Genomic DNA, 26,869 nt, shown 5'->3' with positions numbered 1-26,869 from the left:
ACGTGGTAGAGTCTCTCCTTCACTGAACGAGAGCCAGGCAACTCTGAGCTGTTTTCCGAATAGGCCCACCCTTGGGCACGTCCCCGAGAGCTCGATTTTAGCAAGGATCCTACTTCGTCAGTTTAGCCGAAGTCCCCCCCGCCTCAACGTCTGACCGATCCTCCATCCCTCATCCCTCAGCGGCCCCCGGATGGTTTCTGGTCACCCTGGTCTGTCGTCACCAAGAATCCTCTTAGGGTGGTTCAGCCAGAATCCTCCTCACTTCTGAGGCTTCTGCTTACGAATTTCTTATCCACGAATCCCCCCACCCCGCTCCCTGGGTCCAGGTTCCCACTTTTCCTTGTCTTTGTAGTTGAGTCCAGTGTCCAGTAGGGTGAAATCGCATTGCAACGGTCCCCACACTTATCTCGATGGCCTGAATAAAAGTCTGCCTTACTGTTTAATAAGCGTCATGATTCAATTTTTCTTTAAAAGCGGCTCTCCATGGGCCTACGGTGATGTTCAGTATCTCCTTTCTCTATATCCAACTTTAAGTTTTGAAAAATGGATTAATTTATATTTGTAATTCATCCAATGACCTGTTTTGAAAAACATATACACGTATATCTGCAATCCATCTGATGACCTCCAGTTCTCAATAGCTAAGACGGAAGGCACAGAGGAAAGGCGTCGTCTTCCAACCCTCCATTCTGGCGGAATCCAAAACAGAAGACCCACACGGGGTCAGGAGGTCGGGGCCCTCGAGATGCTGGTGTTCTGGGAATCCTGAGGTTTCCCTAGGATTCTCCTTTTACAGGCCGGTTTCCTAATCAGTAGTTCCTTTGGAAAAGTCATGGTCTTTTGTGAGGAAGAATGGGGAGAACCTTTTCTATTACAAATGAGGAAATGAGACCCAGGGAATGTGAATGAATTACTTAGGGTCACCAAGAGATTAACCACGGAGAACCAGGCCTGATGGGAGAGGGTAATTAGAGTGAGGCAGACGTGGCTCTTTCCAACCTGGGCAAATTACACGACTCTTCCAAACCTCGACTTTATCATTTGCAAAAGGTAGAAGACACCTTGTAAGGACTAAACGTACTATTTCTAGAAAACGATCAGCCCAGTACCTGGTTTGCAGGAAGAACCCAGCCATGGTGACAGGGCTGGTGACAGTTCAGGGAGGTGGGGGTTGACAGTGGGAGTCGGAGGTAGTGACGGTGCTGGTGGGTCGTAGTGACATGGCAGTGACAGTTGCGGGGGGGGTGGCTGGAATAAGGAAGGAAAGAAGCAGCAACCACACCAGCCAACCACTATTTATGTGACTACTGTTGGGGCAATTTAAGGAGAATGGTGAACAAAAGAAGAATTCTACTTAAAAATCTGAGCTGTGGGCTAAGACGCTAAGATGCTAAGACGCTCTTAAATTGTAAATATCTGCTTTGTGCTCGGTGAGGTTCGAGCTATTTGGCTGATTTTATCAGGGTTCTTTAAAGCCCAAATCCACAAGCACATTTTAATTAATGGCCCTAATATGTAAAAAGAGACCTCATACGTTGAATTCTAGACCTGGTCTGAGACCGAACGTGACCGTCACGTGATTTCTATTAACCGCTCCAGTGAAGACAATCAGAGCACTAACACCTCCCAGTTCTGCCACATTTAACTTGTTGAGCTTTCTGTGCTGGGTTGGCAAATGCTCCGGGAATCCCTGCGGCCCAGTATGTCTAGGGATGTCCACGGCAGAAGGCAAATGACATAAAATGATCGCGAAACCCAGAACATACAGGAGTTAAGCTAACTTGGCAATGAGCATGACGTTGGAAGAAAAGGAACCAGGGACATCTCCCCAGCTACATCTGTGGGACGCTCACCTGGTTACAGTAATGTTTGATGAGGTTAAACACGAAGCTTCGATCCATGAGTGAGAGAAGGTCATACAGGAAGAACGCCAGGCTGATGTTCATCTTTTCTGCCTGTTCGTTTTCCTTAAAAACAAACCAACAACAAATAAATAAATAAATAAAAACAACAACCACCACCAAAACAAAAACAAAAACAAAAACAAACCAACACCTGAGTCATTTTGCGGGAAACCCTGATCACAAACAACCAGGTCCGTGGTGGGAAAGATTCACTATTATTTCGGCCACTGTCCCTAGGGGAGACACGGGATGAAGCTGGTGACCCTGCAAATACCAGACAGCCCTTAGCAGGTGCCATGCGTGTGAGGTTGAATCCAACATTTCTTCATTTACAGTTACTATTTAGGTACCTTTTCTTCCATCTTTTTTCCCCTACATGCATATTGACAGGTACATAATGAGGCTCGTTCTGCATACACAGTGTTGGGCCTCTCATCTTCTCATTCAGCATTATACTAAGGACACCTTCCCGCACGTTTAGCATTTCTTCAAAACCTGTTTTGAATGGCTGTCTCATATTTTTTCACACGCATCTACCGGAACTTGTTTGATTCTGGTAACTATTGCTTTGGCAAAACTAACGTGAAAGGCACCCGCTCTCTTCAGTGAGACAGATGCTTTATAGTTGAGAAAATCTCATCAGGATACAAGAACCGGTTTTTACGAAAGGAGTTCTTTGCCCTCCACGGAGGCAGCGTTCCCACCCAGGAGAGGTCAGAGCCGCACACGCTAGAGCGAATTCTTGCACCGACAGAGGCAATGACTGCAGTTTTCAGCCGGACTTCAGAGCCCCTGGGGAGTCCCTTTTCCATGTTTATGTCCTTCATTCTCAGAAGGATAAATCACTTTTCTCTGCCTCTATTGAAAATCCGATTTCAGAATGTGGTCCTTTTGTTCTGATGGGCTGTTTGCAAATTCGGGCCAACCCGCACAGCTCCTGGGATGGAGAGGGACCTGACAGGGAAGTTTCCATCTATCTCTGCGGCAAGTCTGCCTGCCCCAGGGTCCTGCGGAGGGACCACTCCCGGGGAGCTGACGGAGCTGTCTGAATATTCTGGGCTTGGAGTCTTCTTCAGCCCTGGCTTTGCTGCTACCCGCGTGGATTTTGGAAACTCTATCAACCTCACTGCAACTCCTTTTCCACGCCTGTTAAAATGCAGACAGCCCCGCTGCCCTGAGACGTTTTGCCTCAAGAAATAACCACATGGAAATCTCCCAAGCATATTCTTAATTACAATAAAGGTGTTAATAATGACCACTGCAGCCTCACATTTTACAGTCACCTTCTAAAATGGTTCTACTTCATTTTATTCACTCTGCAACTTCCTATTGTGACATAATTTCAAAGACAGAAAAGGTACAAGAAGAATGCAAAGAACTCCTATGCATCCTTTGACCCGATTTATTAATATTTTATCTTTGGCTACTTTAGGCTCATTCATTAGGCTCATACATTAGCTTTATCCTGCTCTCTCTGTATATAATGAGTGTTTGGTTTTTTTTTTTTTTGTCCAGAGTCATTGACCCTTAGAGTAGGCTGCAAAAATCACGCCCATGACCTCATATGTAACACTTCAAGATGGATTTTCTAAGAACCAGAACATTCCCTCTGGGATCTGCATGGACAATCCCCTAGCCCCACCCCAGCCGGTGTAATAACCACACTTAGGTGTCATGTTTACTTGCTGATATTTAAATCACTGTCTTAAGAGGATGCTTCTTTTTCTCCGCTTACGGAAATAACAGACACGCAAGGGCAAAGATTTAGAAAATAAATAAAGGTCCCGTTACCTTCTGAGGTTTCACTAAAAGGGCTGCAGTCTCCGAGGTGACCACATTAACAATAGTAGTTATGTCATCTTTGAACCGGTCGGAAAAACGAGTCCTCCGAAAATTGTCCCGTTTGTCCATGTTATGCACGTACTGCGCCATGCTTTTCACCTACAGAGGGGGCGGGGGAAACGCAGAAATTGGTGAGCTGCTGGTGCGGGGAGAAGGGGCAAAGACATGAAGAAAAGCTCATGAACTGTGGACTTCCTAATGCTTTATCTGCTGGGGGGGTTGCCCAAGAAGACCCTGGACAAGAAATGCTCTTGCGACACAGAGGGTTACCATGGTGGCGGGAGTTGGGAAGGATGTCCTCCTCTTGAACCCAAGTCAGGGCGCTTCCTTCTTGCTGCTCATAAAGCCAGGGAGCTTCATCCTTTAGCTATAGTGTAGGAAGACTCCCCTTCCTCAACCACCCATGGGAAGGCGGAGCTAGATGGGGATCCGTCCCCTTCCGGGCCTTGCTTGGTGACGGCACCAACAAGTGACACAGAAGGAACTGTTTATGGTACAGTTTTTCATGTGAACTGAAGTCACTTCTGTCCCCAAAACCACAATGAGGAGAAGAGGGGACAAATACTTCTCTTGAGTTTCAAGTTGAAACAGGGAGCGCAGTTTTCCAAAAACAATTCTTTGTTAAGCTAGCTGGAAACTTAACCACTATTTGCAACATTGTCTCCAGGAGAAGTTATGTTTTGAATTCAGTAAGACTACTTTGCTTTATGTATCCGCTTAAAGTATCTATTTATTTATTTAAAGAAAATGTATTAAAAATATACAATAATATACAATATACAATAATACAGTACATTTAAAATCAAGATCATAAAAAATATATATAAAAAACAAAATCAAGATCACGTTTTGATTTTGGATACCTTCTTGTGGCCAGGAGATCTGGGGGTAATACAAGCCCCTTTGACATCATCTGAGGTCATGTCTCCTCAGGAACACTCTGATGGGCAAGACTAGGAGTTCTTACCCTTGGATGCCTAACGTCTGAGGCCATGTTCATGAATGTCCCTAGACTAGTCAGAGAGTCATGGCAGAAAGAAATGGCCTTAGGCGTTAACTGCCCACTTTTGCCTGAAGATGACCCTCTAGGCCAGGGCTGGAAGAAGCAGGGACAAAGCCAGTTATATGGAAAAAATGCTCTCCACTCCTATGATGGGAGCTGAGTCACTATATGGGAGAATTTCCATGCACGACCAGCAGATTTCTGGTTCCAAGAATCCAGGGCCAACAATTTTCATTAGCATTGAGACAAGCAAAGATAACAAAAGAAAAAAAAAAAAAAGAAAAAAGGAAAAAGAGAGAAGGTCAAGAAGAGGCTAACAGACAGGCTTTATGTGTTTTATGTTTTCAGATGATACCATGGCCAGCTCAGAGGAGACCCAAGAATGTAGGATCCTAAGCCCAGCGAAAGGACCAATGGATTCTCTTCACTGTGTAGGGTCCTGCCTGGTTCCGGACACACAGAGGAGTCTGTATCTCACAGAGTCTCACATACTTGGTGGGAGGGAGGATCAGGAGGAGGGATACGGACCGGGCTCCAGTTTTGTCTGACAAACATGTCTCTCTCACTAGGTTCCTATCAAAGGACCTACGGAAGACAAGGCCTCTTTGTTTCGAGCTGTCCCCATCCTGATTTTTCTTCTGGCGAACTTGCCCTACACCAGACTTCTAGAACTCACTGTTTTATCCGGCTCCTTCCTGCTGAGCTTGGCCATCCTACAGCCAAATAAATAATTCTCACAATCCCCTACTTCCAACTGATGGCCTCTTTCCAGACTCTAAAGTCACTTGCCAGCTACGTGTCCTTCGGCTCTTCAGAGAAGAACATCCAGTAGAAATAAATACTGTGGATCCTTGGTCAATTATTTGTACGTGGGGTGAGGCAGGAAAATTCTTTCCCCCCTACTGGCCTCCATGACCCGTCATAGCCGGGGTACCTCTTAAGAACCCCTTGGTGAAATACTTCATGTTCTGAGTAAACTAGGTCACCTATTTACCTGTGGGTCTGCCTCAGCACTTTCTAGAAGCACAAGCATTTATTCATTAGCGAGTGTGAAATTGGCCTGAGGCCTGTGTCCAACAGCTCTGAGGCCAAGTAGCTGTCCATCCGTGCTCGGGCATTAGTACAACTGAAGGATGTTAAAGGGCCCAGGTTGTTGGCTTAGTCTAAGGAGGGTGTCTTTTCTTTCTTGCAGGCTTCTTGGGGGGAAAACCCCTATTTTTGTTTTTCAATAACTTCCAAAGCATCCGTAAGGCAAATGCACAAACAATGCATAGAGAACCGTGCACTGCATCCGAGTCTGGGATAGGTTTCCTGCGCAAAGTTCTGGCTGGGGTGAAGACTTTCCATCTGCCTCCACCCCGGTGCTGAGATCCAACTTTGGGTGTTTTGTATTTAAAAATGGTGGGGTCCTGGGATCGAGCCCCACATCGGGCTCTTCTGCTTGGCAGGGAGCCTGCTTCCTCCTCTCTCTCTCTCTGCCTGCCTCTCTGCCTACTTGTGATCTCTCTCTGTCAAATAAATTAAAAAAATCTTAAAAAAAAAATAAATAATAAAAAAATAAAAATGGTGTTTTGTGTCAATCTCATGCCCTCGGGAAGCTGATCTCTATGGACGACACCTGTCAGGCCTCCTTGCCCTCGGGCTTCTGCTTGAAGTTGGCCGGGAATGAGTGAGGGAGAGGTAGATGTCCACTCCGCTGCGCTCATCTGGGCCGCGGCAGGCTTCTGGCAGGGCCGACATTCTGTAGGACTCCGGCTCCTATCCGGGGGGACCCTCCGCTCTGCCTCAACTTTCTCTAAATCCCAGTTACGCTCTTCCCCACCGCTCTGCAAAGGCTTTGCAGGCCATGATAAAATTCGTGATTTCCAGTACACCGGAAATCACGGATGGTTTTCCAAAGGAGGCCGGCATGACCTGTGGTAAGAATCGGCAGCCCAGGCCAGAACAAAAAGACAGGCAGGTGGGCAAAAGGGGAAGTGATTTCGAGAAGCCTCCAAGAGAGGCTGGCAGGCAGCCAGGTGGGGAGTGGTGAAGGAAGGAGAAGGGAGGGGCGCGAGGTGTATTTTCAAGGCAGCAGCCACAAGAGCGAGTGGAAGCTGGCAGAGGAGTGAGGCAGAGCTGGGTTTTGAGGAACAATCCCAGGTTCTTAGCGGGAGCAACTCTGCAGATAAAACGTCAGTTCCTAAGGGGTGGGGGAGGGGAGGGCAACTTCGCAGCCTTTCGGCCACGGGCCTCGTGCCTTGCTGAGCGCAGACAGAAACGGGCAAGAATCTCACCAGAAGCTCGAAGAAGAACCAGGCGTACTTGAAGACGGTTTCTCTCACCATCCCGGTGCTGACCACCATCTGCAGGGCGAGCTCTTCGTGGAAATGCTGGGCGACAAGGACAAAAACCAGTCCGAGAAGGCAGGGGCTCTCGACACCCTCATGCCCTCTGTTTTGTACCAATGGTTATTTCCTGGCATGGGCATCCCCGCTGTCCCAGACCCCGGCTGGATGGCAAAGTCAATGCCAGAGGTTAACTGAGGGGTAGGACCTTCCAAATGGGTTGGAGAAGGTCAGTGGCGGCATCAGGTAAGAGAGTTGGTTTGAAGGGACGGCCTCAGCCTGGGAGAAACTCTGCATTCTGGGGCAGCAGTCCGAACTGGGCTTCTTCCTTCCCCCCAGGCCCTGCTGCAAACCCTCCGCGTGACCCCTGGAAGCCGTTCCTCTTTCAGTCCTCCATTTTCTCGTCTGTGAAATCTAGTGGTTTCAATGTGGTAGCAATGGTGGTCAAAACGGACAGTGGATCTGGATCCCCTAGGGGGACTGTGAAGACACTCAGACTGCTGGGTCTGCCCTCATAGGTTTGGATTTGGATTTGGTGGGTTTCAGGTAGAGCCTGAGAATTCATGTTTCTAGCAAGTTCCCAGGTGCTGGTGACGCCATTGGCGTAGGGACCTCCATTAGATAATCGATGTCTCTGTGATTTCTAAACTGCCTCCCGGATAGGACAGTTCTTGGTTTTTTTAATCCCACTACAGCACTGCGGGGAACATGATGGGCTGATGGGCAGATCCTTTCCATTACAGTGGTAGCAGCCTAAATTTCCAACTTCTCAACCCCCTCTGTCCCAGGGTCAGATTCTGGAAGCTTACTTAGCTCTGCTTTACGCCTACACTTCCCTTCAAGTTATCCAACTGCTTGAGAGCAAACATAGCAGGTGGTGACTTTTGCACCTTTTGTACATTTCCTGTTCCCTGGTTTATCTGGCTACTTATACTCTTGACAACAGGTTTGCTGGGGAAGAAGCTCAAGACTGAAGGTAGGGCCGCCAGCTCCTCTCAGTTTGCCTGGGACTGCCTCAGTCTGAAAACAGAAAAGCCCTGCATCCAGCGAGCCTTTGGTCCTGGGCAAACAGGGATGGGTGATCGCCTTAACTAATGGCAAAAATGATGCCTGGGTGTTTGTGGGTATCATTAATCTGCTGACCATAAAACCTAGAATAAATACAGATGAACTAATTTATTTATTGTTTTGTGGGTAAAAGAACTAAAACTATTTGAACATCCTCATACCACACCCTAAGCTACTGGCACATACAGCAGTTAAGTCTCAAACTCAACCCCTCAAACAAAAACTGATTACAGCAAAGACTGTTCTTGATATGCCACACGCTGCAGCTCATTTCACTGTCTTATGCACATTATAATTGCAGACTTACTAAGCCGTGCTAAAAGGACACAAATGGAAACTCTACGTGCAGATCTCTGGGTGTTCTAACTATTTAAGCTTCAGCCGGTTAACGATGATGAATCCAAAATGCTAAAGTGTTTCAGCATGTCAGAAGGTTCGCAGACCTTCTGCCAGCTGAGTCAAACCTTTATAACCTTCGGACACAGAAACACATTTGTCTGCTGTCCAGAGCCGTCCATGAAGCTCACTGGCCTGGAAGCGGTGGGAGGCGGATTGTCAACCCAGCAGGTGGTCTGCATGTGCCCGTGACGTAAGTCAGCTACGCGGGGATCTTGCCCTTGTAGGAAAGCCTCACGCCACTGGCTTCAAAGGTAACCTCTGGGAAATAGGTCAGTTTGACTGCCAGAGTCTTAGAGATTAGAGGAGGATAAGCTGCTTCTTAAAGTAATTTATGTTGCTTACCAGGCAACATTATTACAAGAACACCTTGCTCCGGAGGTTAGAGAGGAGAGCCAAGCAGCTAAAATCCTTTTTGCTGAGCTAGTGAAGAAACACAGTCTAAACTTCCCTCTGAGATGAAACAATTCTCTTCTCATCATTGAGAACAAAATCAAAACAAGGCAATGGGAAAGCCAAGTGCCATTGTTTGTTGCAGGAGGCGAGGCTGTAGGCAAACTGTGGCTTTCAAAAGAAGGTCGAATGGTTCGTGGAACCAGTTCCTGCCAAGCCCAAGGTCGAGTTTGAGGGTAAGTGAAATATCTTCAGCACCTCGCCCGATCATCTTTCACTTTTTAAAAAATTAATTCCCTGTATCCTTCCCCAGAGGGTGCCCTGTGCCCGGATCACTGAGAAGTCAGCACCCTCAGACCCCTGCAGGACCCCCCCATGCCTGATCTTTCCCTCACTTGGTGCACAGCGAGCTGAGCTGAGGTTCGCTCCCCCGCTGGCATGTTTAATAAACATTCCCTGTGGCGTCAGCTGTTGCAAATGGCTTCCCATGTTATCCTTCCACTCAGAGTATTTACATTTTAATAAGGATCTGGAAAGACTCTTGAGACCTCAACTTCAGTCACTGCTCTCAGGGAGCAATCCTCGGGTTTCTGGCAGAGAAAAAACTGAAGTGAGACACCCCGGGCCCTCAGACCACACAGGCCGTGGCGATGACCGGAGAATTCTGCTATTATCAGATGTTCTGGTGAGCAGCTTGTAACGTCTCCCAGCTCCTAAGTAAAGCTGATTAGAATGAATTTGGAGGAAAGCCTGTCAGGTCACCTGATGGAGGATTGAAATAAATGATGCCCAGTCATTGCCTTTCGGTTTGCTGAGGATGAACTGCTCCCAGCCCACGTTCGACTGAAGAAGAAACGAAGCCAGGCATTCTCTGACTGATCGCTGGACGAGCATCCCCTGGGAACTTGTTACAAATGCAAAATCTCAGGCCCAGCTTTGGAGCTATTGCATCAGAAACTCGGGGGGGGGGGGTAGGGTCCAGCTATGGGTTTTAATGAGCCCTCCCGGGACTTTGGGTGCATGGTAAGTTGGACCACCCTTCGGGAACAGGAATCACTTGGTCAAAAAAATGGATGACAAGGAACAGAGCTACTGAAGTGTGTGTGTGTGTGTGTGTGTGTGTGTGTGTGTGTGTTGGTGGGGGTGGGGAAAGGAGGCAGAAGAGCCTTCTGATGGTGTCTGTTATCAATCACAATGAGAACAACAAGCAAATTGTCCTCACTCAGTACCTTTTTGCTGGCTGGCCTTGGGGCTGTGGTTGAGCCTGGGACCTCGTTATTGGCTGAACAATAGTAGGACATCCGATTGCAGCTGCGATCTGAGTTCTGAAATACACAACCCATGACACATCGGCCAGTCGACATTGGTCCCCTTAGAAGCTGAGCCCGTGGCCTAGAACTCACACCCTCAATGTTCACTTATAAGCTATTTCTTACTTTTTTTTTTGTTTTGTTTTGTTTTCTGGTTACAAAGGTAAAACACTGATCACAAATGAATACAAAACAAAGCAAAGGATATGAAGTCACAGCACATTCTACTTGCTCCTGACATAATCCCTGTTAGTGGTTTCATGTGTAGAACGACCCATAGTTGCAAACCTAGTCAGGATTATCCTATGGTCTCGAGGATAGGAGGAATTTGAGAAAGAAGACAGAGGATCATCAGGGAAGGGAGGGAAAAACGAAACAAGATGAAACCGGAGAGGGAGACACACCATAAGAGACTTAATCTCAGGAAACAAATTTGAGGGTTGCTGGAGGGTAGGGCAGAGGAGGGATAGGGTGGCTGGGGATGGACCCTGGGCAGGGAAGTGTTGCAACGAGCACAGGTATTATAGAAGACTGAGGAAGCACAGGCCTGCACCCCTGAAACAAATGACACATTATATGTTAATTAAAAAAAAAACCTACTTAGAGACAGGGGGTGCTGAAGTCTCCTGAATATTCTGACTTTTGGGGGGAGGTGGGGAGCATAAAACAAAATGTGGGAACAGCGCCTCTCTGTGGGCTAGGATGGTACTCTCCTGGGCTCCCAAACACTGTATTTAAAAAATTGTCAAAAAACCACTGTGGACAAATGTTCTCCCCTTTCTACAAAACAGTTAGATAATTCTTAACCCCATCCACATAGAAATTTAGTATTTTCACTTTTCTTAAAGGAAACCAGAACGATCAAGGCTGTGAATAATAGAGACAGGCCACGTGTCCCGGGAAATTGGGAAATATTATTGCTTACAGGGACCTTCCGTATGAGGTCGTACTGTGGTGCGCTGGCAAACGTTTAGCAAACAGCTCTTGGGGGGAGGACCTGATTTGCAGTATTTAGTTCTGTACCTTAAATGCTTTCATCACAACAGACTGCAAGTTCAGATGATGTCACTGGACACGGTGTTGGGAAGAAATACGCACCAGCAAACCATTATAGAGTACTTCCACCATACAGATACAAGAGACACAAAAAACCCTCAAGAACACAGATAAAAGAGTAAAATGTAGTAAACTAGCAAGGAAGGGATAGTGTCTGAGTACTGCCTTTCTAAAGCGGAGTAATTTCGAAGTTATGGACAAGTTGCAAAGGTGATCGAGAGTTCTCGCACGGCTTCTTTCCCCAGTTCCTCTTGATGTTAACATCTGACATCACTCTGGTACCTTTGTCAAAATTAAAAAATTATCATTGGCTCCTTACTAGCAACTAAACCACCGATGTAGATTTTACTAGGTTTCCACTGAGGCCCAGTTTCAGCTTCAAGATACAGTCCAAGATACCACAGTGCATTTAGATTATTTTAAATTCAATATAACTTGTTATTTTATATAATTTCATTTTTTAATAGCGTCTAACAACCAGCTCAGAAAATTCCAGAAAATTTAAGTGACCGGCTCTCAGAAACTGGTAGGAGCTGCTCCAGCCCCGCCGAGGGTTGATTCTGTAAGTCAAAAACGCCGGGGTAGGAACAATTTCGTAAGGTGCGTACACACTCTAGATTGTCAGAATCTCCAGTGGCGGGTCCATAGATGATCCTTAAATCCATCCAGGGTTCAGAAACTCTACGGAGATGAGCAACGAGAGCCCCAGGGCAGGAGCGGACTCATCTGGGATCACACAGTGGGGTGGTGGTAGAGTCCTGACCCAACCCCGGGGGTCTCCAACCAATTTTGGAGACCGGGGTCTCCAAATTCCTTTTTCTTACAATATACCGTCTCAAGTGGGTGGATTTTGTAAGAGAAATTATGTCAAAACTTAGAGAGTATGATTTATCATACTCAGGGGAAACAATATTACTCTAGAAGTTTAGTCACAGGGGCCACAGGTAACTGGAAAGAAAATTCAGATGAAGAATTCACGGCAGCTTTGTGCTGGTCAATTTTATAGTGTATGATTATATCACAAGCTCGAAATAAATTTTCAGATGAGACACACTCTACCAAAATCTGACCAGGACCCCTCCAAAGTGTCAAGGTCATCAAAAACAAGGGAAGTCTATGAAATTGTCACCACCAAGCGGAAACTAAGGAGACAGGACAACAAAATGTAATGTGGTATCTTGGCTGGGATCCTGAAACTGAAAAAGGACATGAGGGAAAAATGGAGAAAATCTGAATAAAATATGAACTTGGGTTAATAATGATCACAGACCGATATTAGTTCATGAATTGGAACATATGTACCATTCTAATGTAAAATGGTAATAACAGAGAGACGAGGCATGACAGATACACAAGCTTTCTGTACTCTATTCACAATAATTCCATAAATCTGCAACTGTTTTAAAATAAAAAGAATATTTATCAAGAAAAAGCAAAGATGGAGTGCCTGGGTGGCTCAGTGGGTTAAGCCTCTGTCTTCGGCTCAGGTCATGGTCTTGGGGTCCTAGGATCGAGCCCTGCCTGGGGCTCTCTGCTCAGCAGGGAGCCTGCTTCCCCCTCTCTCTGCCTGCTTCTCTGCCTACTTGTGATCTCTCTTTGTCAAATAAATAAATAAAATATTTTTAAAAAAAGAAAGAAAAAGAAAAGAATTCATGGAAGAAAAACATTATAGCCTAAGTCATCAACGTCTCCAATCTGTTTTTGTTTATAAAACCTGGCTTTGCGGGGTGCCTGGGTGGCTCAGTGGGTTAAGCCTCTGCCTTCGGCTCAGGTCATGATCCCAGGGTCCTGGGATCGAGTCCCGCATCGGGCTCTCTGCTCAGTGGGGAGCCTGCTTCCCTCTCTCTCTGCCTGCCTCTCTGCTTACCTGTGATCTCTGTCTGTCAAATAAATATATAAAATCTTAAAAAAAAACAAACCTGGCTTTGCTCTGGGGATTACTCTATGGTATAATTAATCTCTGGATGTTAACGAATATAAAGGGCAGGTATTAAAAAGTTAATAAAACGAAATAAAAAACAACTGTTCCAAGGCATCAAAAAAAAAAAAAAACCACAGTTAAAGCTACATTGTTTCCCTGGAAAACAGACTCCAAGTGGCTCAATCAGCCATGCTCTAAAAACTTCCCAACCACAGACTAACGGAGCAGATCAAATGCCAGTCTTGCCCCTGCCTCTTTCCAGAACGGTCTCAATCATGTCAAAACCTGAAGCATGAGAACACGTGACCAGCAGAGCTGTGGCCCCAGCTGTGGTCCGTTTTGTGTTTTTTCTCTACGTTTTTGCTAAAACTAAAAAAGCTCAGGTGCCTGGGTGGCTCTGTGGATTAAGCCACTGCCTTCGGCTCAGGTCATGATCCCGGAGTTCTGGGATCGAGCCCCACATCGGGCTTCCCTTGCTTCTCCCCTCCCTCTGCCTCTCCCCCTGCTTGTGTGCATGCTCTTTCTTTCTCTCTCTCTGTCAAATAAATAAATAAAAATTTAAAAATAAAATAAAATAAAATAAAACTAAAAAAGCTCGTGTTGTGCTCCTGGCTCTGGCATCTCCCGTACCTTCGCAGCCATGATGTGCTTTACCTCCTCGTCGGCCACGCAGTGTGTCCCCGCGAGGTCCGGGTTACTGCTGCTCATCACCCGGGCCTGCAGCAGCTTCGAGCTCACGGCGGCCGCGGACGTGCGTCCATACGTGTGGTAGCGCGGGTCAGGGAGGGCGGCGGTCCCACCTGCACCCCACCAGGCCCAGACATGTCAACAGAAAGAGGGGATCCGCGTCACTGAACCGTGCTGGGGATGGAATTGAAGAGGGACAGGGTGGAGAGGGGAACAAAAACCCACCTGAGCAGATCTCAGAATTAGGGTCTTATCATCAAAGGCCTAGCGAAGGTCAGAGGAGCATGGCTTTGGGGGTAAGGAGATGAGGGCGAGGCTCCAGGGAGGGGTGAGGACTGTGGTAGCGGGAAACACCTGCCTCATCTGAAGGGGGGGGGGGCGGCGGCTACGAAGCTTCAGCCTCTTAGGGCCCCAGGGAAACAGCCCCTAGGGTGGCCTGAGCTGCAGCTTGCTCCAGACAAGCTGGAAATGGGGACTTCTAAATTTATTAATACTTAAATTAAGACAACTTTATAAGTCATGCAAGATTTTCTGAGATAGGAGAATCCAAGGATAAGTATATGTTATACATCATTTCTCACTTTTCAATAGGTGTATCTCTTCCGAAGTGATTATGCGAGTTCCTTAAAAACTCAGCTGAAATTATAGGTTTTCTGGGGCATCTGGGTGGCTCATTCGGTTAAGCGTCTGCCTCCGGCTCAGGTCACGATCGTGGGGTCTTGGGATTGAGCTCGGAGCTGGGCTCCCTGCTCAGCGGGGAGTCTGCTTCTCCCTTTCCCTCTGCGCCCGTCCCTACTCTTGCTCGCTCTCTCTCCACTTTTGCTCTCTCCCAGATAAACAAAATCTTAAAAAAAAAAAATACAGGTTTATTTGTAATGACGTCGCAGGGACTAACAAAAAGGGCAAGTTTCTTCGTTAGGACCTTGAATTTTGTAAACTTGATGCTATTTTTACATCCTGCTGACTGGAAGTGTCAGGGGAGGACTACCTCTGTGCGTAGCTGGGAAGGATGGAGAGATGCCCCGTTATTATTTCAGAAGTTGAGTTTGGGGGAAATGGGGAAAGGGAGTTAGCTTTTCATCCCGAAAACTGGAGGAACCAGTGCTCACCACTACGCTGGGATATTTGTTTTCCTTCGTCATTCTTATCCTAGCATCCCAGACACCTGTTGTCTCCATTTTTTAAAATAAAAATCCTCACCCAAATCAAATTACCCACTGGGTTATCACAGAGGCAGAAAAAAAAACCCAAGTCCTTCAGGTATAAAAAGAGGGAGGGAGGGGTGCCTGGGTGGCTCAGTTAAGCGTCCAACTCTAGATTCCTGCTCAGGTCGTGATCACAGGATCCTGGGACGGAGCTCTGGGTGTTGGGCTCCGTGCTCAGTAGGGAGCCTGCTTGAACCTCTTTCTCTCTCCCTCTGCCCCTCCCCGTGCTCATGCACTCCGTCCCTCTAAAATAAATAAATCAATCTTAAAAAGGGGGGGTGGAAGGGAGGCAGCAAGAAAGCAAGTCAGAAAATAAAAACTAGAAATAATTTTTCTAATTTCAGCATTCACATAAGTTTGGTATCACTAATACAAAAATAAATTAAAAATGTATAAAATCAATTTTAACTGAAAAAAATCAAACATACAATTTAACTTTGGGCTTTTTATGATATTTTGAATTACAGGGTAGCAGGCCAGGTGCAGGGTCCCACCCACCAGACACCCATGGCCGGGGTGGGGGTGGGGGGGGCAACCCTACCTGACTTGGGTGGGTCCCTGGGCGGCTCTGGCAGGCGGAAGACGTAGTGCACGTAGGAGGCGAGCAGGCAGTTCCTCCCGTGCTGGTCCTTGGCCAGGTCGTTGCTGTTGTGCAGACTGTTGGCTATGGCCACCACGGACTCAAACGCAAACTGGGAGAAGTTGGCTGAGGAACCAAGAGAAAGACAGGCAGCCTCACAACCGGTCCTGAAGGAACCCGAGCTAGAATGTTCTCTGGGGCAGCGTCAAGGAGTCCTCACAGCGGACCTGCTGAACCAGGCTGGGCGAGACGGCGGCCAGGGCAGGACGAGTGGTTGTGGGGACAACTCCTCCATCCCAGCTCTGCTGACTGCAAACCACGTCACCTCTCCCCCTTCCTCAGCCTCCTCTGGCCAGCACTGCGGGTCTTCACCGCAAAGACAGGAGACCGTCGAGGCAGCCTCCCCACCACCACCGAGCCGTGATCGCAAGATGCCCTGGTGATTCTCACACGCCCTCCCGTCTGAGATGTGCCCTTGCGCCATGCAGTTTCTTGGCATACAGATTAATCTGGAAAAGTAGCCGTGCCGTGCTCTCCTCCAGGTGGGTCTGCACAAAACGACGGATTTACCGTGTACGGTCTTGTTCAGGAGCTCCCAGCCCTCCACAGTTTGGCTTCACCTCGTTACCCAAACTTGTTACCCTTCTTTCCTGCTCCAATTCAACTTCCTTTAAAATGAGGCAATTGTCCTGTCCTCATCACGTGTCTGCTCCGTCTCAGCTCTGCAATTTTTCGCATGTTGTTGTTCTCAGCTGGAAAGCCCTCTGTGCTCCCGCCAGCAAAATCCCACCAATTCTTCACCGCTGGGCCCCATCCACCTCCTCCATGAAGCCTCGGCATGACTCGGCACAAGGCTTCAGGGATGCCAAGACTCAAAGTTCTTTGGCTGCTCCCGGTGGTCACCTCTGTCTCCCTGAGCAGGCTTCCAGCCTCTGGGGAGAAGCGTATTTCTCCCTTCTTCTTGTCTCCACCCCTGTGATGACCAGAGCACCTGACATATTCTGAATAAATGCTTCTATGTTAAGTGCCTCCACCTAGTTGGTGGCCGTCGGTCCAGGACGGGTGGCAACTTACTACAAAGAAGCAGCTTAAAACCTAGGAATGAATGGTTTGTCTACTGCACAGTTCTGTGTTCGAGTGCAAATATGTGGGGGCATGGGAAGGAATCTGGGAATGGTGGAGCTAGCTACTCAGCAGGGCTCTAGCTGGAGAGGCAACGGATGCAGAGAGGAAACGCTGGTCTGCAACACAGGATACCTTAACTGTGGCACCACGAGAGACGCGTCCCAGGACACGGCGTGAGCCGGGGATTCGGAGGTCCTCTTCTCCCCTGGCTCTGAAGGCTGCCCAGCGTGTGCCAGGCTCTGAGTGCCTCCCTCCCTACCCCCCAACTCACTCCCATGCCGTAGCCCCATTGTGTGAGTCACTTCTCTTCTGACACTCCCAGGAACGTGTCTTTTGATACCATTTTCAGAACCCCTTCTGTTCTGAACCAGACACTCCGGGTTTCCGCGCTTGCCCTGCACATCTGACTATCCCCATGAGGGCCCCTTGCCCCCCACCCATCCTTCAAAGCTATCTCCAATACCTCTGCCTTCCTCCAGGGGGCTCCTTCGTCCTCCGAGATTGAGGTTCTCACCTCCCCCCAATATTTAGCTGTGTCCTTTAGAGGACGGTCCCGCGCTGATGCTCTCTGCTCAGTTTCAAGTTCTCTGAGGTCCCACAGGCTCTCAACTGTTACTGCCAAGCCCACAAGACTTAGCAGAGCCCTGGGAGCACGAACAATGTCCGAAAGACATCTGCAAGTCTGGGGGGCTCAAAAGGACATCAGCCCAGCTAAAACAGCGTCCAACAAAGGCGTCCCACCGCCTGGCCTTCTCCTGCAGGAGTCGGGAGGACCACTGGACCCAGGTCTTACGTGCCATTGTCTCCAAGAGAAGTCTTACACGTTGTATTCAAATAGTGGCAATTTGTGCCAAGTCAGCATTTAAAATATACTTTCGGAAAGTGGATGAGTGGTTGTCAGGGGCTGAGGGGAAGGGAGAACCGGCAGCAGCTGCCAAGGGGCACGGGTTTCAGTCCGGGCTAATGAAAATCTCCTGGAACTGGAGACCAGTGATAGCTGCCCAGCCATGAGATGGGCTAAAAGCTAATGAACTGTACACGTTGGTGGATTTTAGGGTATGTGTTTTATAGCTCAATTAAAGAAGTGATCCCACTGAGTTTCCATTTGGAGAGTTCCTTTGCCGCCATTTAATACGAGCTGTCTTACTTCCTTAAAAACATCGTATTTCCTTGTCGGTCAAGAAAATAAAAATATCCCAGTGTCCAAATAAATCCATCCATTACCAGGAATGGACTTGGAACGATCACCTCTAATCATTCAATACACCTATTTTTGAAAACTATCATTTTAAGCATCCTAAATTAATCTGTTTTTTATTAAATGTCCAGGAAGTCTCAAAAAAAAAAAAAAATTACCCCTGGTCTTGGCTTCCCTTGGACTCACATCATCGATAGAAAGGAAGATCCCACTGTCCCCATTCTCGGGATTTCTGGAAAGTCACGGGTCACGCAAGGCGCCGCCTGCCCTTCCGGCCCCGCCCCAGCCCCGCGGGCCCCACCTGTCTGGCCGGCGATGACCATGGGCTGCACGGACAGCTGGAAGAGCTTGTCCAGCACCAGGTGCAGGAAGAGCACCAGCGGCTCCAGGCGGGAAGAGTTCAGGCAGATGAGGCTGAGCTTCAGCTCGTGCTCCAGTGCCATCTCGCTGATCTTCTGGTCCAGCACACGGATGGGGAAGGTCACCTGGTTCTCCAGGGAGTGGCAGAGGGTGAAGAACTTCTCCAGGTGGTTGTCCTGGGAAGAGAGACAGCAGGCGTCCTGGGGCGGACCCCGTCCACGCTCTGCGGGGGGGCTCATGAGCCAAAGCTCTGGGACCCGGAGGTTTCAGACCGAGGCTACGGATGCCTCGGAAGAGCAGCGGGCACAGAACAGAACTTCTTGATGACTAGTAACTGAAGAAAATAGAATTTGGCCTCGGATCTGATCTGGTTGTGGGCAGAGGCAAGCACACTTGGTTAAACACACAGCCAAAATGGGGTCTGAACAGATGGAAAGTGCAGACGGGGCCAAGAAAAGGAAGGAACGGAGAACTGGGAAAAAAAAAAAACAAAAAACAAAAAACAAAACAAAATCACAAAGCGGGGAAAAATGGCCGATTGACAGCGGGGAGTGAGACAGCAGCAGGAAAAGGTTGCTCATGGTGCCCCCCGCATGGTTTCTCAGCCCAAAGGGCAGATACTGCATTCCTTCATCCAGGCACTTGACATTTTTAGGAGGTCTCTCCCTTTAAATGACCAGTAAAACCTGAACAGGCCTGTAAGCCTCCAGGATGCAGTGAAGGTGGTTTCTTGTTTTATCCATGCACGAACTCTGTCAGTGGTCCTCTACTGGCCTGTCCACAGACGGTTCTCTGCTGCACCCCCTTCTTCTTACGAGCCCTCTGCCTCTGATCTGAAGAGGATGCTGATATGTTCCTTACCTGGGTGTGGACAGAAGAAACAGCCTGCACTTCAATATTAAATACTCCCTTGTGTCCTTCAGCCCATTTAATGGGGGGAGTCTGTGAAGGGACTTTCTGTGTTGAAGGGAAAAGAAAAAAAAACAATTAGCAATCCAATCCCCTTTTCTGGTTAGAGACTAGCAGAGCGAGGCAGCGTGAGTGTGAATGTCAGGGTTACGCAGGTGTCTCCCTCCCTGGAAGCCAGAGAACTAGCCGAGGAGTCAGGGGTCCAACACTCGGGTTCAGTTCTTCACCGAACGAGTTGTTGTTACTTTGATGAGTCGAATGAACTCTCATTTGCTTATACAGATGGGAGGGGTCTGAAATGAGTGATGGATCCTAAGGTCCCATCCAGCATAGAAGACCCTGGATTCTGGGCATGGGAATAAAATCATATTGCATTGGGGATGCCTGGGTGGTTCCGTGGGCTAAGCCTCTGCCTTCAGCTCAGGTCATGATCTCAGGGTCCTGGGATCGAGCCCCACATTGGGCTCTCTGCTCGGCAGGGAGCCTGCTTCCCCTCTCTCTCTGCCTGCCTCTCGGCCTACTTGTGATCTCTCTCTCTCTCTCTGTCAAATAAATAAATAAAATCTTTTTTTAAAAAAAAGTCATATTGGGGCACCTGCGTGGCTCAGTGGGTTAAAGCCCCTGCCTTCAGCTCAGGTCATGATCCCAGGGTCCTGGGATCAAGTCCCGCATCGGGCTCTCTGCTCAGCAAGGAGCCTACTTCCCTTCCTCTCTCTCTGCCTGTCTCTCTGCCTACCTGTGATCTCTGTCAAATAAATAAATAAAATCTTAAAAAAAAAAAGTCATATTGTAGTGATTTCCCCATTAATCAGGAACGTCGAGACAAAGTGTAGAATATCTTACGAGACATGAAACTTTAATGCCTTGGAGATCCCGAAGTCACTTTCTCTTTTAACAAAAGGTTTCCAGAGAGCAGTCCCAAAGGCTTCTGCATTCAGTACTTAAAATGACTCTTTCATACCATTTATATGTTGGTGGTTCTGCAGTCCTTGGGGACCATTTCTGGCCTTAAATCCCCACCAGAATAGTCATCCTCTAGAGACACCATCATATAGCCCTGCAAGAGAACGGTGTAGCCTGACCCGGCCACGGGAGTGTGGGCACCTCTTGCACGCTAGCGGAAGGAAGCACGCTGTCCTCTCAGGAGTAGGAAGAGTGCCTGGTGTGTGAACTTCTGGAACTCTCCAAGACAGAGTCACAGACGGGGGCCCAGTGCTGGATCCAGCCTCCAGACAGTTCTGTGTGGCCCAGGGCTGGAAACATTTTCAACTAGCAGCCAACATTTGAAAGTCAAGAAATTTCAAATGAAAGCTTGTTTTCCTTTTTTGTTGTTGTTGTTTTGGTTTAAGACTTTTTTTTTAAATTTATTTGAGAGAGAAAGAGAGAGGGAGGGACCAAGTAGGAAGAGGGGCAGAGGGAGAGAGAGAATCTCAAGCAGACTCCAGCCTGAGCAGGGAGCCCAACTCGGGGCTCGATCTCACGACCCTGAGATCATGACCTGAGCCAAAATCAAGAACCGGGCGCTCAACCAACTGAGCCGGCCACCCAGGTGCCCCCAAAGCTTGCTTTTCTAACTTCCTTGGAGAACCGGAAGATAGGAAGGCACGGGAGTGGCTAGCTTGCCGCTTACCTCTGCTGAATGCATGGAGTAATTGGGGGGCAGCTTTTCCAAGGCAACAGGGAGACAGTAGGATCCAGTCTGAAGACGTTCATTTAGGAGAATTGGCAGCCACTGAAACAGATGATATAAAGAATAAAGTGGAATTATTACAGCATATCATTCTGGCCATTTATCTAGCTCACAATAATCAAATGCAACTGAATGATGATTAGATATTGACCAGGCCTCTTGCAAGCAGTAATTTCTGTCAAATTCTTTGCATTTTAAATTCTCTGAGAGCTCCTGAGATAGGGGTATCAGTGATTTACTGCTTTCAGAGCCAAAGTAGTAGCATTTTTCTTTATGGCCCATGTTTGTGAGTGTCTAGACAACATCAACGTTTATTTTACCCGTTATATTTCTTAAAGAAATAACTTTCTTCCCCTGGGGGAAGTGGAGCATATATATGGGATCTAGAAATAATGGATGTTGCGATGCTTTTTTATAAATGCGTATTCTTCCAATATCTACCACCCGCTAGCTTGCCATTCCAGAAATGTGTCACGTGCCGAGTCAAGTTATTTCTGCTCTTTGCTAGAATCTGGTTTGGCACATTTTGCTACTTCTGACATTTGGAAAAAAGCAAGTGAGCTGAACTGAGTTGTTTATGTCTGCAGGGACCTTGGAGTCCAACCACCGCAGTGTGAATCGGCAAGGTGGCAATGACTTACCGAGTACCCCAGGAGACTTTCCACGGAGGCCCCCTGCTTCTGCTGACAGCTGATATGATAAAAGGTGAACAGGAGGTGGTGATTTACAGTGAGCTTAGCCGGGAGCTTGATTTTCACTTCTTCATAGAAGTCAGGAGACCTGTTTCGAAAGCACATTGTACATGAGAAAGCTTAAGCAAGAATGATGCTTTCTCCAACGATCCCTTCTAATGCCACAGGCCCTTTGCACCTCAGAATTTGCCTGCTTGGTGTGCTTCTCATTTTACATCATTCTGCTCCCACGCTGAAGATCCTTGAGACCAACTTTATACCCCCAGATGTGCTTTGTTTACAAAGGACTCCTCACAAACTTAAGGCGTTGTTAGGAAAACAAACAAACAAACTCCACACATAAGGGGAAAGCTCAACTTATTTCCCAAAGAAGACTCAGTCTTGCTGTGGTCTCCTTTTCTATCTCCACCCCCAAGAACAGGGACAGGCCCATCTCTGGCCTTCATCAGAGGAATCTAGATTAGCAAATGAATGCCAACAGGAAGGAAAGGGAACCTGATTCACCGAATTACAAAGACCCAGATACTTGACTAAGGGCTTCAAGTACATTACTCATCTCAACCTGTCCCAAGGGAGGGAAGAGGGTTCAGAGAAATATTTCAATAGGCCAAAGTTATCAAGCCAGGATCAAACCTGAGTGCATCTGACGCTCCCTCCCCAACCTGTGAAATGTCAATGATGGTTTGAGACATTAATCTGTGACTCAGTGCACCCACAGAATAATGAGGGTCCCATTTCTCTTTTGGCCAACTTCCATGTTCTTAAAGTAGATAGTAGCACAGGTGTGGAGTAATATTTAGAAGACAAGGAGACAGGGAAAGGAGGGTTGGATTTTGCTTCTGACCCCCTGCAGTATCTCCAAGCTAGTTAGGAAATGTATTACTTTGTTTAATACCATAAAACTTCTCCGTGTCATGCTACATCAGAAGGCTCCCTAAAAGTCAGAACAGTATTCACTTCTTAAAGACATGTTCTACTCTCAGTCTTAGTTAGTGACAAAAAGTATGCATCTGCAGCACAGAATCATAGAACCGACGTATTATTTCCTTTGTCCCGTAATCCCTGAGTTATAAAACCTTTTGGGAGGAATCACCAAAAGGGGATTCAGAAAAGCCAGGAGATAATGACACAACCATGGCATATATCTGAGATGCGGAAAGGTACTCACTTATTATGGTATGTAACAGCTGTGTATACTTCCTGCAGAAATTCAGGGCCAGTGGATTTTCCAAAGATGACCTGTGTGCCAACAGAGAAAGGACCAAATTAGCAGGGGGTTTTGGGCGTACCAAAGCAACTGTCATCAGCCCCATGGATGTTTGGGTCTGGCAAAGCTACATTTTGTAAATTAAGTGCGCTAGGTTTACAACTGACCCAACTGCACACCGATGCAGAAGAACCAGCTGTGAAGGGTAAACTGAGGCCCCAAGGAGCTGTATTAGTGACCGAGAGCCAGATGGGTGTGAGCCTAGAAAACTAGTGCCCTCTCCACTTGGCCTCGAGGTCTAGAGGTCCGTACTCCAGGCAAAGCCACACGGTTTTGTCCCCAGTGACTCTGATCCAGGTTCTTTCTCCTCCAAAGACATGGACCTGGTCTCTTGTGTGATCAGGACGTTCCCTGGCTTGTCGACATGCTCCTGTTATTTAGAAAAATACACTAGGGGCGCCTGGGTGGTACATTCAGTTAAACGTCTGCTTTTGGCTCAGGTCACATCCCAGGGTCCTGGGATCGAGCCCCGTGTCTGGCTCTCTGCTCAGCGGAAACCCTGCTTCTCCCTCTCTCTCTGCCTCTGTCTGTTGCTCTGTCTGCTTATGCTCTGTCAAATAAATAAATGAAATCTTTAAAAAAAAAAAAAAAAGACACCTCCTGTGGCCTGATTCAGCCCTGAAGGTACATGATTTGACTCCTCTACATGATTTGACTCCTCTTTGGGCAAAGGAAAGAAGAGCCTTCTCCTAGTTACAGCAGCAGTCATGACGAGGTCCCAGGGCTTGGGGAGAGGAGAACAGGCTGGGATTGGCCCTCACGTGTCCCCTCCCAGAAGCTTCTGCACAGCTGGACCAGGCAGCCCTGGTAGCCTTGTTAAGGGCCAGAGCAGGGAACCACAGGAGCCCTCCTTGAGGACTGCTTTCCCATCCTGACACAAAAAGAGACCTTGCCTTGGGAAGGTGCATGTGTCAAGAGAAGGATGTATTTTTAAAGGGGGGAAAAAAAAAGTAGGTATCTGAAGAATAGAAACACTGGAAAAAACTTCCTTTAGTAGAAAGGTACGGGACCGGAATTCTAGGGCTTAGGGATGGAATAGCCACCCATCTCATTTAGTGGCAGAAATATAAAATAACACAAATTCTGGCCTTTTGAGTACCTTCGAGAGTGCGGTAGTATATCTTATTATTTGATTTATATTTTGTCCAAGGCTGAAGACCCACTCCTGAAGGGTGCTGAGACGGCATGGGTGTTATGTTACTAGGCAATATTTCACATTTGCCTCCAGAGGCAGCCTGGGGCTTGGGTGAGTGCAAACGTGGCCGACACAGCGGGCCCGCCTGCCAGCTCTTCCTCCAGGAGGGTGATGTGGAAAGATTTCATCATGTTTTTCAATGCTCTAAAATGATCTGCTCTTCCAAATGTCACAGATCACTACCGAGTAAGTCGGGGAAGAGACTTTCAGCTTAGAATGACCCTGTTTCCCCTTCAGCACCCTGGGACCCATACTCGAGTAGCCCCAAAGGCCTAGGCAGGTGCTGACATGTAGGCTTGACTGGACGGACTCTGCACGCGGAGGAGCCCTGCATTTTGTCCGCGTGGCCCGACCGGGGGCGGGGGGGTGGGGTAGGGCTCAGCCCGCCCTGCTGGAAGGCACACATTTCTCTTTCTTTACCGGCATCGCGTTGCTAGCATCCTCTCCACACATAAACTGGATCTTTATAGTGATATTCCGCGCCGAAGCCAGTTTGTTAGCGAAGTTCAGCCTCTGCGGGTAGACGTAGAGAAGATTCCTGGAAAAGAGAAGATAAAGAACCAGTGAACACTCGGCATCGGGGAAATGCACACCAAAACCACAGTGAGATCCCACCTCACCCCAGTCAGAACAGCTAAAACGAACAAGTCAGGAAATGACAGATGCTGGCGAGGATGCGGAGAAAGGGGAACCCTCCTGCACTGTTGGTGGGGATGCAAGCTGGTGCAGCCACTCTGGAAAACAGCATGGAGGTTCCTCAAAAACTTGAAAATAGAGCTACCCTAGGATCCAGCAATCGCACTACTGGGTATTTACCCTAAAGATACAAATGTAGTGATCTGAAGGGGCACGTGCACCCGAATGTTTATAGCAGCAATGTCCACAACAGCCAAACTATGGAGAGAACCTAGAAGCCCATCAACAGATGAATGGATCAAGAAGATGTGGTATATATACACAATGGAATACTACGCAGCCATCAAAAAATGAAATCTTGCCATTTGCAACGACGTGGTTGGAACTAGAGGGTATTACGCTGAGTGGAATAAGTCAGTCAGAGAAAGGCAATTATCATATGATCTCCCTGATATGAGGAATTTGAGAGGCAGGGCAGGGAGCCATGGAGGGAGGGAGGGAAAAATGAAACAGGATGGGACTGGGGAGGGAGACAAACCATAAGAGACTCTTAATTTCAGAAAACAAACTGAGGGTTGCTGGAGGGGAGGTCAGTGGGAGGGCTGGGGTGGCTGGGTGATGGACACTGGGGAGGGCATGTGCTTCGGTGAGTGCTGTGTGTTGTGTAAGCCCGATGATTCACAGACCTGTACCCCGGGGGCAAAGAATACGTTATATGTTGTTAAAAAAAAAAAAAAAAAGAGGGGCGCCTGGGTGGCTCAGTGGGTTAAGCCTCTGCCTTCGGCTCAGGTCATGATCTCAGGGTCCTGGGATCGAGTCCTGAATCGGGATCTCTGCTCAGCGGGGAGCCTGCTTCCTCCTCTCTCTCTGCCTGCCTCTCTGCCTACTTGTGATCTCTCTCTCTGTCAATTAAATAAATAAAATCTTAAAAAAAAGAAAAGAAAAGAAAAAAAGAACTAGTGAATAAAGTCTGGAGTTTATTTGTGCCAAGTTCTTCCCTCAACGCAAAACCCTGTGCTCAGGAGGTCACTATCACAAAGAAGTGTCTCCTTTCAGAGGTGAATTATTTTGGGAGGAATGAGGCCTTATGGATTCTTCTCTTCAGCTGCAGCCAACTGATAAGCACCAACCTTGTTTTCTGCTTTGCTACATAGCGAGACGGGTCTGCTGCTCAGAATGTCTTACTGCCTTCCTACGTGGAAATCTGCCTAGAGGTGGAACATCTGATACCGGGATAAGAAAGCAACAAAAGGCTCGGCTTATTTTATTTTTTTATTCATTAATCATATCATTTATTTATTTGGAAGATTTTATTTTTAAGTGGGCCTACATCCAACGTGGGCCTCGAACTCACAATCCTGAGCTCAAGAGCCATAAGCTCCCCGACTGAGCCAGTCAGGTGCCCCTCAGCTCTTTTTACACACAGTTTGTGACCAGAGACGATGGGCCTAACTTCATTTCTTTTCTTTCTCTTTTTCCCTTTCTAGTCTGTATGGTGTAGTTTCAGTTTCTTCTTACCACGGCATTCTGGATAGGTTTAGCTTTCTTCTCCTATCTAAGATGAGAGTTCAAACCCCCAGCCCAATAAAGTTATAGGACAATAACACAATAACAATACGAAAAATATATCCATTTATCTAACAGCTATGGAACAGGTACTAGGCTAACTATAATTTTTATTTTTTTTCTTTCCCTTTGCATTTTTACTAGTATATTCCACTAAAAGGAAAGCTCTGGGAAGACAGAGATTTTTATCTGATGTTTGATCCACTGATGAATCACTAGCAGCTGGACTAGTGCTTGCAGCATAGTAGGTACTAAATAAATATTCATTGAATAGAAGAACAAATGTGTATTTTTTTGATGAATCATATTCCTGACTCAAAGAAACAATATTACAGCACTTACTTATCCTGTGTCAGGCACTATTCCCAAGTACTTCTTTTTCTTTTCCTTAAAGATTTTTATTGATTTGAGAGAAAAAGCATGAATGGTGGGAAAAGGCAGAAGGAGAGGGAGAAGCCGACTCCCCGCTGAGCAGGGAGCCCAACGCAAGGTTCATTCAATCCAGGACCCAGGGATCATGACCTTAGCCGAAGGCAGAC

At 47.5% G+C, this 26,869-nt stretch overlaps 1 protein-coding gene across 3 annotated transcripts in view; it reads right to left on the bottom strand.

Moving 5' to 3' along the window:
• Positions 1–26,869, bottom strand: part of DOCK8 (dedicator of cytokinesis 8) — a 201,939-nt gene that overhangs the window by 55,227 nt on the left and 119,843 nt on the right. For 2 of the 3 annotated variants that reach the window (XM_032308620.1, XM_032308622.1), the window contains 12 exons: positions 24,549–24,666; positions 22,835–22,905; positions 21,616–21,754; positions 20,915–21,016; positions 19,237–19,332; positions 18,317–18,551; positions 15,654–15,818; positions 13,851–14,020; positions 10,163–10,258; positions 7,026–7,121; positions 3,696–3,845; positions 1,854–1,967 (listed from right to left, as the gene is read on the bottom strand). In XM_032308620.1, coding sequence (XP_032164511.1) covers positions 1,854–1,967; positions 3,696–3,845; positions 7,026–7,121; positions 10,163–10,258; positions 13,851–14,020; positions 15,654–15,818; positions 18,317–18,551; positions 19,237–19,332; positions 20,915–21,016; positions 21,616–21,754; positions 22,835–22,905; positions 24,549–24,666 — 1,552 coding nt within the window. The remainder of the gene's footprint in view (positions 1–1,853; positions 1,968–3,695; positions 3,846–7,025; positions 7,122–10,162; positions 10,259–13,850; positions 14,021–15,653; positions 15,819–18,316; positions 18,552–19,236; positions 19,333–20,914; positions 21,017–21,615; positions 21,755–22,834; positions 22,906–24,548; positions 24,667–26,869) is intronic. The other variant, XM_032308621.1, reaches the window with a different exon arrangement.

The sequence above is a fragment of the Mustela erminea genome, chromosome 12 (genome assembly GCF_009829155.1).
Source record: "Mustela erminea isolate mMusErm1 chromosome 12, mMusErm1.Pri, whole genome shotgun sequence".
Taxonomy (NCBI): Eukaryota; Metazoa; Chordata; class Mammalia; order Carnivora; family Mustelidae; genus Mustela; species Mustela erminea.
Note: the sequence above shows the minus strand (reverse complement) of the source record. Positions and strands in the feature narration are given on the sequence as shown.